The 13,725-nt window shown below is 38.1% G+C and overlaps 1 protein-coding gene across 1 annotated transcript; it reads left to right on the forward strand.

Annotated features, from left to right (window-relative positions):
• Positions 1-3,268: 3,268 nt before the first annotated feature.
• On the forward strand, positions 3,269-13,632 carry LOC149812251 (uncharacterized). Its single transcript, XM_089993012.1, has 10 exons — positions 3,269-3,409; positions 3,489-3,618; positions 4,502-4,582; positions 5,081-5,197; positions 5,991-6,217; positions 6,332-6,543; positions 6,640-6,742; positions 6,870-7,240; positions 7,867-8,374; positions 12,456-13,632. Exons 1-10 carry the CDS (start codon positions 3,269-3,271, stop codon positions 13,536-13,538), a joined length of 2,973 nt encoding a protein of 990 aa, XP_089849138.1. The 3' UTR covers positions 13,539-13,632.
• Positions 13,633-13,725: the final 93 nt, after the last annotated feature.

The raw sequence follows: 13,725 nt of genomic DNA on the forward strand, positions 1-13,725 counted from the left end.
TTAGCGGATAAATATGATGCCTAATGAGTGGAGGAAGAGTACTTTGGTGCCTCTATATAAGAATAAGGGTGATATACAAGATTGCAAAAAACTATCGTGGTATAAAACTCATGAGTCATACTATGAAACTTTGGGAGAGGGTAATTGAGTCTAGGTTGAGGAAGGTTGTCATGATATCGGAGAATCAATTTGGTTTTATGCTTGGAAAATCAACTATGGAAGCTATACATCTTCTTAGACAACTTATTGAAAGATATAGAGAGAGGAACAAGGATTTGCATATGGTTTTTATTGATTTGGAGAAGGCATACGATAGAGTACCTAGGGACGTTCTCTGGTGGACAATGATGAAGAAAGGTGTTTCTCTCAAGTACATTAGTATAATTAAAGATATGTATGAAGGAGTAGTAACCAATGTCCACACTTGTGGAGGGGTGAAAACCAATTTTTTGATAACGGTTGGGTTACATCAAGGATTTGCTTTAAGCCCTTTCCTATTTGCGATAGTGATGGATGAGCTTACGAGATCAATTCAAGAAAATGTACCGTGGTATATGTTGTTTGCTGAAGATATTGTTTTGATTGATGAGTCTAGAGCTGGGGTTAATGCTAAGTTAGAATTATGGAGACAAACATTGAAAGCTAGAGGTTTTAAGTTGAGTAAGAGTAAGACTGAATATATGGAATGTTGGTTTAGTAAGCAACGAAGTAATGATGAGAGTGTAGTGAAGCTTGGTGAACAAGAAATACCGGTGAATGATTATTTCAAATATTTGGGATCCATCATTCAAAAGTATGGAGAAATTGATGGAGATGTAAATCATAGGATAAAGGTTGGGTGGATGAAATGGAAAAGTGCATCTGGAGTGTTGTAAGATCGTAGAATGCCTTTGCGGTTGAAGGAAAAGTTTTATAGGACGACTATTAGACCCGCTTTACTATATGGTACAGAATGTTGGGCTGCCAAGAGACATCATATTAAAAAAATGAGTGTCGCTGAGATGCGAATGCTTAGATGGATGTGTGGAAATACAATAAAAGATAAGATTCGGAACGAGGAGATACGTAAGAAGGTAGGCGTTGCACCCATTGAAAATAAGATGAGAGAGAATCTTTTACGGTGGTTTGGACATATTCGGCGAAGGCCTAATGATGCTCCAGTCAGAAGGATGGAGAAATGAGAAAATATATTAGTTAAAAGAGGTCGAGTTAGGCCTAGGAAGACTTGGATGGAGATGATAGGAAAGGATATGAATGCTTTGAACCTCACCGAGGACATGGCATTGGATAGAAATGATTGGAGGAAAAGGACTCATGTGGAAGACCCAAAATGAATTTCTTTGTTGGTTCATATCGCCGACCCCAATTGTTTTGGGATGAAGGCGTAGTTGTTGTTGTTGTATTTTTTGATTAGAGTCTAATTTTCATGCTCTGATTGAAATTAAACTTTGTTTTGGGGACTTATAGCTGGGATGTAAGTTTATGCATTTGACAAAGAATTGGTCAAACTACTTTGGTGATGGCTGTTTGGGAAACTGGCAGCTAGGTTGGGAGTTTATGCATTTGAGAAAGAAGCGAGACTATCTCTTCTTTGTATTTGCACTAAATCTTGGATTTATTAATTGCTACCTTCTTGAGGTGCCCAAGTATAATAAAACCCAACTCAAACCGTGCAAAGTGACCCACTTGCACATAGGGGCAGAGCCGAAAATCTTAACTATGGTGGCCATAAATGCACGGTGAAAAGAAAAAACAATTATTAATAAACTATACTAACAACATGTTTCCAAAAAAAAATCATAGAAAAGCCCTAAAACCACAACTAAACATTTATGTCATTTTACAAAAAAGCAAACTAGAACCTTAAATCCTAACAAGCATCATTAATACATCGGCTAATTGAAAAAAAATCAAAGCCTCTAAAATTCTAAATAAAATCACACATGTAGAAACATGTTTAATGTTGATTTAAAAAATACAAAATTACCTAATCAAGTATTCATCCCATTTAAAAAATCTAAATGCTAAAAGGAAAAAATGTAGAAAAAACTCTTAAAACTTAATTAAATATTCATGCTATTAAAATAAATAAATAAAGCTCAATCATAACAAGCATCTTTCATATATTGGTTAATGTAAAAAAAACAAAACCCTTAAAATTCTAACTAAAATCAAGCATATGGAATCATGTTTAATGTTGATTAAAAAAACAAAAGTACCTAATCAATAATTTGTCTCATTTAAAAAACCTAAATGTTAATTGAAAAAAGAAAAACAAAACCACTAAAATTATAACTAAAAGAACACAAAAATACCTAATCAAATATTCATCTCATTTAAAAAAACTAAATGCAAATTGGAAAAAACACCAAAACCCCTAAAACCTAATTAAATGTTCTTGCTATTTAAAAAAATTAAATAAAAAAACCTCAATCCTAACAAACAACATTCATATATAAGCTAATTAAAAAAGCCATAAAATTCTAACTAAAATCAAGCACGTGGAATCATACTTAATGTTGATTAAAAAAAACATATAAACACCCAATTAAATATTAATCTCATTAAAAAAACCTAAATGCTAATGAAAAAAACACACAAAAAAAATCTAAAATCTAATTAAAAACTTTCAAATAGGAACCTTAGGTTAATGTTTGTCATCTAAACTGATGTTTCAGAATTTTTTGATATCTAAATGCTTGGGCTTGTGAGCTCATCACAAACCAGTGCTGTTAAAATCGTTTGACTAGGTGAATCGGATTAAAAAAAACCTAAGAATCAAATTCAATCAAATCGTTAGCAAATCGACAACTTTTTAGTTTTACTATCAGATGACACGTATCATTAAAAATAAAAAATATTAAACAATAGGTCTCTGTTTGGCATTTTCTCCAAGAAATGTGAAGCCCATATCAGAAAAAACTGTTTTTGGAATAACCCCAGAAAAATTGTCAACCCAAATGCAATTTTCTCAAAAAGAAAACAGTCTATAAGCTAAAGGAGAGGGTGGTGAAGGGGGAGTGGGGAAGTTTGGCAACTACTGGTCCAAGGGAAGCAAGCATGGTAGTTGATCACCCAACTGAGCTCCTCATCTCTCCCTCCTGTAGCTGGGTAGAAAACGACCCTTTTTCATTAATTTATTACCACCATCGTCCCATTTCCACTCTTTTTGTATTTCCCCTCCTTCGATTTCCTTGTTTGGAAGTCGGCAGCATGCGCCGGAGCCTCTCACATCCTCTAAACCTTTGGAGATGAAGGGCGTCACCGGATGGATTGGAACTCAACGGGTGGCACCCGGCCACAACGGCTAGCCCCATTGAGGAGAGCCTTGTTGAACGGCCAAGTTCAGAATCGAGCCATGGTGTCGGAGACGCGGTCGTGGGCTTCTTGGGGAGGCTTCTTCCTGGAAGTGAGTTCTTGAAGGATTGCATTTTTGCTGTTTTGGTTGATTGGGCTGGAACAGTTTTCTTATTTTTTCTTTCTTTTAGGCTCTGTTTGGAAACCCGTGGATGGTGGTGTTGGAGTTGGTTTTGGTTCACGGAGTTGCCATCACCGTCAGCCGTTTGGGTGCACTTGTATTTGCCAAAAATCCTGGAGAGAATGTAGTTGCCAAATGCGGTGGCTTAGGCATTAAATTTTTGGTCTTTCCATATCTCAAGATCATCTCATAATTAAATATTTGTTTCTCCCTACTTGGGTGCTCAATTTATTAGGGGTGTCAACGGGTCTGGTTTGGTTCGGGACCCAGATAAAATCAAACTTGGATCAAATTTTTGGGTATGATATCGGGTTTGAACTCGGATCTAATCAAGTTCACAATTAGAAAAGCCATGCCCGAACTGACAAGAACTACATGAACCAAACCCAGACCAAACTCGGTGAAACCATTTTTTTTATTATTTTTACAATGAAAATTTGAGGGTCTTAATCAGAACTCAGGTCAGGTTCAAGTCTGGTATAAAATTTCACAAACTATACTTGAGTCCAAATCAGACCTTTAGGTTCATATCGCCGACTCCAATTGTTTTGGGATGAAGGCGTAGTTGTTGTTGTTGTATACTTGAGTCCAAATCAGACCTTTAGGTTCATATCCGTGTCATAATCGGGTCTTCTTATTTATCACCGTACCCGGACCCTATAGGGTTTGGTTCAGGTTGGGTCTGGGTAAACCAGGCAGTTGACACCCCCTCAGTGTAACAACTGTACTTGGGAAGAATATGTTGAATGTACTCAAAATCCTAAAATTGTCTCCCTAAGACTGTGTTTGGGACATTGCATTTGCACGGACTTGCAAAGAGTTGGGAAAATTCAAATACTGAAATTTATGGAAAGTGGTACCACCTGGTGGCTGTTTGGAAACTGGTAGCTGAGATAGAAGTTAATGCATGAAATTGACTTCCCATCCCAGCCACTAGTTTCCAAACAGGGCCTCATTGTTTGAAAGACCTATCATGGATTTCGGCTTTCAATTCCTCTTTCTTCCTGATCTTCTTGTTTGAAGGAGGCAACGAGTTTTTTGGTGGTGGTGGTAATTTCTGGTGGCATGAATGTCATGAGAAGTACTGTGTGGTGGTGGCTGGTGGTATGGAGGCTATAGAGAGGCCTTGGTGGTCACCGGGAATGGTGGTGGTATAGAGGTTGTGTGAAAAGACGAACGTTAGGCCATCGGAATCGTCTAGAATCCAGGATTTGCAAATACCACCTCTATGAGAATGAGTTGAAACCAGAGCAAATCAGGGATTCCGAAGCAGCGGATTCCATGCCTATTTTCACGTTTCATTCATCTCCCTTCTCCCAAACAACTGTCAACTTCCTCAAACCCAAATAACCACCTAGGACGCCCTCTCACTTCCTCCGACACCCTCCTCCCAAAAGCAGCCTAACAGATGAAGGATTTGATCAATCCTGTAGCTTCCAAATCCTAGACTTGAAAAAATCCAGGATTTGACATCTCAGCACTAAATACAGGATTCCAAACAGAGCCAAGTTTTTGTGAGGTTGGTTTTTGGATTTTTGTGCGGTGAAATGTGTTTTTGGTTTTGGATTTTTGTGCGGTGAAATGTGTTTTTGGATTGTGTAGATAAATCCCTGATTGGGGGTGGACCGGAAGAGGAAGTGAAGGTGCACGCTTGGTTGAGGACTCTATCACTCACTGAGAGAGAGTTGGCTTTTGAGTATGTCAGTTCAACAGAAAGAGGTGTGGTCATGTTGGTTATCTATTTTTCTTTTCTTTTCTTTTTTTAGTTTGATTATGGTATTTAAGATTAAGATTGAGGAATGATTTTTTACATGAGCGTGTGTGAAACTTGACGGAGGATTACATCCTGTACTGAACTTTCAGCGTGTTTTTTTTTTCATGAAGTTCGGAGAAACCATCCTAGTGGTCAGAGACCTAGTCGCACCGGCTAAGCCTGCCATACTTACGGTCGCTGTCTTAATGGTGTAAACTCATGGCGTACCCCTTGCCTCCAAGGAGTCGCCAAGCTTCGGCTGAGCAAGGGCTTATTCCTTGCCCTCATTAATGCAAGGGGCTGATGCTTATGCGAATGAAACCCTGATCACCTGGCTGGTGGCCAAGGCCCCTCCTCTGCACCAAACTCCTTGGGGCTTAAACATATGGTGTGTTTGGTTTTTGCTCGTAAACATGAATGAATCAGTGGTGAAGTAATGATAAAACAGCAGACAAGATCTAATGATAAAGTAAAACAGAAAAAACTCAGTTGCTCTTAAGCTAGAAACTTTGATTTTATTGTCCAACAAGTTTGCTTTATGATTATGGAATTGATGGAATTGTGGTGGCAATTCAAAAGAGAGAAGTAAAATCTTTGCCTTGGTTGGGTGATGTTCAGTTAATGAAATTTCGTCCCAATCTTGAAGTAACGTAGAAAACAGATATTCTGCCCTTGAAGAAATTGTTATCTTTTGCTCATTGTTTCTGGGTCGCATGCCTGAGATTCAACTATGATTTTCTTATTCTTGCTGAATGACAGGTTTGAGCTTCAAAGAAGCTGCAAGGCGATTGAAAGAAAATGGCCCAAATATTGTGTTTGATTATACGTTTGCAAGTTGGTGGCAGCTCCTCTGTCATGCATTCTTTCATCCTTTCAATGCTATTCTATTAGTCTTGGCAGCTTTGTCATTCATAGCGGCTGATAATGGAGATGGGTTAATTATGCTTGTGCTGGTCTTCATTAGTGTTGGCATTCGGTTTTCCCAGGTATTCTTAGGTTCTTGTCTGACAAGTTTCATTCTTGCTGGTAATTCATCTTCGATTTGGCTACAATGTACCATTTCCTATGGAAGTCATTCATGGAAATGCATTGCATGTCAGGAGTTCGGCAGTTTGAAGGCTTGCATGAAGCTTTCGGAACTCTTAAAAACACCCGTTAAAGTTCAGAGATGTGCTGGAAGAGTTGTTCAGACAGAATTAATAGTTCAAATAGATCAGAGAGATGTAGTGCCTGGTGACATTATCCATTTCAGTGAGGGAGATCTTTTCCCAGGCGATGTTCGGTTGATAACATCCAAGGATCTTGTTGTAAGGTTCGATGAGCATATGTGTGAAATTGCCAGGTGTTTCCTTTGTCTTAATTAGCATGCAATTGCTTACCATCTGATAACCTGCTTGCTTCTTTCCAGTCAGTCATCACTTACAGGAGAGTCTGGTACAATGAAAAAAATAGCAGATATCAAGGAAGGTCTAACCACTCCTCTACTAGAGTTGAGGAACATCTGCCTCATGGTAAATTTCTTATATGGTTTACTTATTGAATCTAAACATTCAAGTTTTCTGTGTTTTTTATCATCTCAGAATATATGCATATTCATATTATTTGTATGTTTTTTTTATATCCCTGTTTGTCTTCCAGGGAACAAGTGTTGCTTCTGGCTCCGGGACTGGGTTAGTTGTTTCCACTGGATCTAAAACTTATATAAGTACCATATTTTCCACACTGGGGAAATGGAAAACACCAGATGCCTTTGAGAAGGGTGTGCGACATGTCTCTATTGCACTTGTTTGCTTTATGCTGGTTGTAGTCCCTATTGAGGTGTTTGTAGATTATTGCTCATCACATAAGATAAGTGAAAGTATCATATTTGGTATCTCCGTTGCTGTTGGGCTTACACCGCAGATGCTTCCTCTTATTGTGAATACAAATCTAGCCAAAGGAGCCGTTGCCATGGCTAAAGACAGGTGCATAGTCAAAAGCACAGTCGCAATCCAAAATATGGGAGCCATGTAAGTTTCAGATTTTCTTTTCTACACTATTGTTGTTCACATTACTTCTCCACTGCTTTCCATGAAATTAATGTTGCTGGATGTTCATATCATGATCCCAATATGGTCAATCCTTCCATGGCATTACCACTCCAATCATTAATTCTATCAATCTCATGAATGCTCAGACTGTTTTGTCATCACTGGCTGCTCAGTTTATAAGATTAACCATCATTAATTTTGTCAATCTCATGAATTCTCAGTCTGTTTTGTCTTCACTGGCTGCTTAGTTTTTAAGATTTACCACAATATGTAATCACTTCATTTAAATTATCTTTTCTATAAAACATAAAAAATTTATTGACTTCAGTAATTGAACTCCTGGTGTTATAACTATTGTCAGCTCCTTGAAATTAACATTCTATGTTCTATCATGAAAAAAGTTCCACCATATGATGCTGGACAATCTAAGAAATGCCTTGCTTGGAGTATGATTGACCATTACCTAAGAAACACTAGTGCCAAATATCAATTCTAAATAATTGAAACTTTTTCTCTTATCCTAAAAATGTTGGTTTGTATTTCATTTGATTGGATTTGTAGTTTGAAGTTTATTATATCCTCTTATGGATGTTCTTTGTTCTCAGGGATATCCTATGCATGGATAAGACTGGAACTCTGACAGTGGACTGTGCTATACTGTGTGACCATATAGATGGTTGGGGAGTATCTAGGGAAAGGATTTTGCATTTTGCATTCCTCAGTTCCTACTTCAAGACAGTACAGAAGAACCCCATAGATGAGGCCATTTTGGCATATGCTTACACAGGAGGATACAGGTTTGAATCATCAAAGTGGACAAAGATAGATGAGATCCCATTTAATTTTGCACGGCGAAGATCATCTGTTATATTAGAGGCAAATGAGAGAAATACACTTGCTATTGATGTTCTAGGTTTACAAGTTAAACGGCTCATGATAACAAAGGGGGCTCTTGATGAATTATTAAGTGTTTGTACTTTTATTGAGCATATTGATAGTGGCATGACAATTTCACTCCATCCAATGGAGCATCAAAGAATCCTACATATGAGTGAAGGGCTGGGTAATGAAGGATTAAGAGTTCTTGGGATAGCAATAAAAAGCTTAAGATTGGTAAGATTTCATCCCTATCTGATGTTTATATGCCAATAACTTTATCATTATGCATGACTCATAGGTGGACTACCACTTGATCTTTTGTATGATATGCAGTTTGTTATCGTCGCCATGCACTCTACATTGATCTCTATTTACATTCTTGTGCTGAAAAAGTAACAGTGAATCACATAATTATAACATCAACATATGTGATTGAACTTGCTAGATAACATTATCCTGTGATTACATACAATCGTTATATCCATGTCTTCATCTGCTACAGCTATCTCTGATACTATAATTCATCACTCCATATTCAATCTATCCAAGCAGCTGTGCCTTTTGTGGATCTTATCATCAGCACCTGTGTAGAACAATAAGAGGGAAGTTAAAACAGGAAATACTTTATAAATTCCATGCTATTTTTCCCTCACAACAAAATATTACCACCTATAAGATCCAAAGCAGAAACACCTCTTGCAATGGTAGACTTTTGAAAGGTGTGTGTTTGAGATCTTCATGGTTACTAAACTCAGAATTGTGAGCTAATAGATCTGAGAACCAACAATTGTTGTTTTGTCTTGAATTCATCCGCAAAATCAGCTCCAATTTTACATCCTCAAGATGACATTGGAAACATAAGCATAACTTTATCTTAATTCCTATTTCCTACATCCTTGCAATCCTAATTTCTGAAGTTCAAAATCTTTGAATAATATTATAGCTAGTGTCATAAACACCTCAGATGTGTACATGACAATAAATGGTTCTGGCTCCAAAGATGCACTAGTTGATATAGTCACTTGATTTCATGCAGTAGACAGACACAGATCTGATCTTTGCGGCAAAGGTAAGATTGCAGTTTGCAGTTGTTCTCAAATGTCTATTAAGCAGTAACATCAGACTTGTTATTGTGATCCAGGCGTTCCATTTTCAGCATTTCTCACAGTTTTATCGTTCTCCAACAATCAGCACCATCTTGATATCAAAGTACTTTAGTGAACTTACTGTCAGAATCATATCCATGGAGTTGGAATCCAACATATTCAGGCTATATTAGCAATTGAAAGCTATGCATCACACACACACACATAAAGGGCAGGTTAGTTGGTGGTTTTAATCCTTTAAAGAATAATAATGTCCAAGATCTTTAAGTTAGCAAGAAATGCCAAGAAAATGTTAGTGATTATAAAAAAGCACTTCTTTTCTCAGGGTACGGTCAGGAGCAGTGTTGTTAAAAGCGTTGAGGCGTAGCGAGGTGCTCCACCGAAATCTGAGGCGAGGCGTAAGCCTCGAGGCACAAAGCGTAAGCCTAAAAAAAAAAAAATTTTAACTTAAAAAAAATTATAAAAATTATCTAAAATTATAAATAAATAAGAAATGCTTTATTGATGAAGCGCCAACCAACACGAAATAAAAAATCTCAAATAAATATGAAAAAAATATGAGATTAACATGTAAAAGTAACATTAATGCAACAACTTGATCTATATAAGTATCTAATTGCATAAATATGAGCATTCATTCAATAAAAAACTAACATTAACAACAAAATGCATATTAGCACTAACAACATCATGTCATAATTAAAAAATACATGTTAACATTAACAACCAAAGGGTGCGGTTGACATAATTAAAAAATGCATGGCATCAGCCTGCTCGTGGCCAGGCTATAACAACACACTTTCAATCCCTCTTTTCCTCCATTTAGTGAAGCAAGCATAGTGTTTTGCATGGCACCCATAACCACATTTAGGTTCCAGTCATCCATATCGCCATTCCTGTCATTAGGACCTCACTGATGCAAGTTGTTTTCATCAAATTGGACCCTGTGTATGTGATCTACATCATCCATTTAGTGAAGGTCGGCATTTGAATAGACAAAATCCGACTTATATGCAAGACTTTTTGCTGATTCAAAAATCAATAACCATTAATAAAAACATGGTTTTTTTGTTAAAGAACACTGTCAAAATAAATTGAAAATCATGTTTTTTTTTTTGTTAAAGAACACTATCAAAAAATTGATTTCTATTAAATCAACCGTGCTGAACCCATCGATAGGGCCAGATTGATCAAAATAACTTAGTACCAATGAGATCCCAGAGGGAGTTATGACCACAGAGGATGATATAGGGATGAGTGGAGCCGGGTTCCCCATAAGCGTAGGTTACACGGTTTCACAAAGAACAAATGACAAAAGAAGAAGCTGGGAAAAAACACACAGATCTTCGTCGACCCATCACGGAGAAGAAGAAGCAAAGAAGTTTACCTGTCACCGGAAAACGCAGAGGTCGCCGGAATGGACGGCGGTGGCGGTGAGTCGCTGGCCGATGGCGAGTGGTGGCGGGCGGGTCGCCGATGCCTTCTCAGCAGAGGAAAGAAGAAGGTGGAAGAGGCGATGACCGGCGACGGGTGGTGGCCGGCGACAGCAGTGGCGGGGGACGAGAGGGGATGGAGTGGAGAGAGAAGGAGTGAGGGCTTTCCCTCGCCCCGAAGCGCCTGTCTTTTTTAAAGACAGGTTCTCGATCTTTCGAGAATACGGGCCCGGATCTGGGTCGAACTCGGGTCCGGGCCATCCGATTTCTTAATGCGCGCCTCACTTTGAGGCGCGCCTCGCCTCAAGGCATACGCCGCCTTGAGGCGTACGTTTTTGCGTTTTTGCACTTTTTAAGTGCGCCTCAAGGCGAAAAGGCCCTCGCCTCGAGGTGAGGCGCGCTTTTTGCACCTTGAGGCGCGTTTTTAACAACACTCGTCAGGAGTATTATTCAATTCTGAATCATTGGAAAAATTCTGGCTGAAAACCATTCCATTGGTGAAAGAAACTCAGCTTCTTTTCTCATAACTAGCTTGTTCATTTGAAATCATCAGATAACTGCTTACTGAATTATCAGGTGACGGGATCTATGAATATGAGGATAAGCATTAGATACCCCTATGTTTAGCATTATACCAACCAAAAAGGGAACTTTCTTCCCACTCTTACAAAATTTAAAATAATAAGAATGAAAGAAGAAGCACCAATGACAGGTTTTGTGATGGTTCCTCTGCATATTTGATGTGTGTTTGCATAAGGAAAAATGAGAACAGGTAAAGCATAGATTACAGTCTTCTAATGGGTCCTATACCTATTTGATGTGTGCATGTGTCACCAGTCTCTTGCTTTCAGTTTTGCTTTGTGCAACATCTAAGCAGACAGACCAATACTCTGGTAAGTCTCATCAGGACATCAAATTCACAAACTTAGGCTACCCAAAACGTGTGTATAGTTTAAAAACCACCTCAAGACTTGTTCAGGACAACTGCATCTATAGCCCCTCTTACTGGATCAACCCGGTTGGCTGACCCTGTCCACATACGTATACCTTCATATTTTTTTTTAACATACATATGATTGATGTCATGCATAAGAATTATAATGATAGACATGGAGTATTATTTGTTCTGTGGTGCCTGAACTCATTCTTGTGTTAACTTTCCTTAAGGTACAGTCATAGTTTTTCTCAATTTTGAAATTCTTATAGCTATTCTAATGAATCTACAATCAAAACAATATCACAAGCATATCTCATATAATGGTAGTTGATTGTAGAACTGGGTAATTAGTTAACTGTGATGCACAGTAGTTATTAGTTAATTGTGATGCACAGTAGTTATTAGTTAATTGTGTTGCTTGATATATCAGTTTAATCATTCATAAATATGATTATCTACATTCTGTGATTATTTTGACAGTGAGATACTAGTTGCTAGTTACACCACTAAGTGCAACTTGATTGTTATTTTTTGTCAAAGATATTCTGCTATTGCACACATACATTTATATCTATAGAACATACTTCTTATTCTTTCATATAAAAGAAAAATTAACCGGCCCAGTAACTGGGTTGGGCCAGTTGAGTTCCAAATTGAGAATAAATGAGTAGAATAACGAACCATTTTGTTTCAAATTATGCATGCACATACTGTTTCTGTCAATTTAAGTTTCTGAAAGAACTAGGACATCTTTTTCAGGGTTCATGTTTTTGTTGTTGGTTTGATATTAGAATGATCACTTCTTGTGAGCTCAGTCTCTTCTGTATCTCCTTCCACAGGGGAAAAGCAATATTGATGCACATGAATCAAACATGGTCTTCCTGGGTTTTGTGTGCTTCTATGATCCACCTAAAGATACAGTTAAACAAGCTCTTTGGTGCCTGGCAGAGAAAGGTGTAAAGGCAAAAGTATTAACTGGTGATTCTCTCCCCCTTGCAATCCAGGTCTGCAAAGAAGTTGGCATCCGCACCTCCAATGTCATCACGGGGCCTGATCTGGAACTGCTTGATCAGGACACCTTCGATGAGACTGTTAAGAAAGTAACTGTTCTTGCCCGACTCACACCAACACAAAAACTCCGCATCGTCCAGTCTCTTAAGACATCAGGGAATCACATTGTTGGGTTTTTAGGAGATGGAATAAATGACTCCTTAGCATTGGAAGCTGCTGATGTGGGGATCTCAGTTGACTCCGGAGCATCAGTTGCTAAGGATATTGCAGACATAATTATGCTTGAGAAGGACCTCAATGTGCTTGTTGCAGGAGTTGAACGCGGAAGGGTCACTCATGGAAATACAGTGAAGTATATAAAAATGGCTGTGGTAGCAAACATTGGTAGTGTTGTATCACTACTCATCGCTACCATCTGGTTATCATTTGAACCGCTGAGTCCCACACAGCTTTTGACACAGACTCTTCTGTACACTGTGGGCCAGATCCTGATACCATGGGATAAGATGGATGAAGAGTATGTGACCAAACCTCACAGATGGTTGCCCAAGGGCATGTTTTCATTTATCATATGGAATGGACCTGTAAGTTCTATTTGTGATATTGGTACCTTTCTTTTCCTATGTTGGTATTATGAAGCGGACACCCTTCCCATGGAGAATTTTTTTCATTCTGCGTGGTTTGTTGAGGGCCTTCTTATGCAGACGCTTGTCATCCACCTGATCAGAACTGAGAAAATTCCTTTTGTACAAGAGACATCATCATGGCCTGTTATTTTATCAACTGTTTTAGTCTCTGCCATTGGGATTGCAATTCCATTTACTCCTCTACAAGAGGTGATGGGCTTTACCGCCCTTCCCTTGTCATATTTTGGTTTTCTTATCCTTATTTTATTCTTTTATTTTTCTTAGGACAGTTAGTAAAAAGGGCGTACATTCTGGTGTTTAAGAAATGGTTGTAGCTTAATTGGTGTACAAGATATTTTGCAGTGGAATGGTTCTTTTTCATATTTGCAACTTCAGATAAGAGGTACAATTTGGAAAAAAAAATGTTTATCCGCATTATATAATTTTTCCAACATCCTCAATTTCGAATCAT

This window comes from Nuphar pumila, chromosome 17 (genome assembly GCF_984573655.1).
Source record: "Nuphar pumila chromosome 17, dmNupPumi1.hap1.1, whole genome shotgun sequence".
Classification (NCBI taxonomy): Eukaryota; Viridiplantae; Streptophyta; class Magnoliopsida; order Nymphaeales; family Nymphaeaceae; genus Nuphar; species Nuphar pumila.

What these genes read in the sequence shown, in the direction of transcription:
- LOC149812251 (XM_089993012.1), top strand. Translation starts at nt 3,269, where the DNA reads ATGGATTGGAACTCAACGGGTGGCACCCGGCCACAACGGCTAGCCCCA. An exon ending in TGTCAGTTCAACAGAAAGAG is followed by an intron (nt 5,198 to 5,990) that starts GTGTGGTCATGT and finishes GCTGAATGACAG; the next exon opens with GTTTGAGCTTCAAAGAAGCT. An exon ending in TTGGCATTCGGTTTTCCCAG is followed by an intron (nt 6,218 to 6,331) that starts GTATTCTTAGGT and finishes ATTGCATGTCAG; the next exon opens with GAGTTCGGCAGTTTGAAGGC.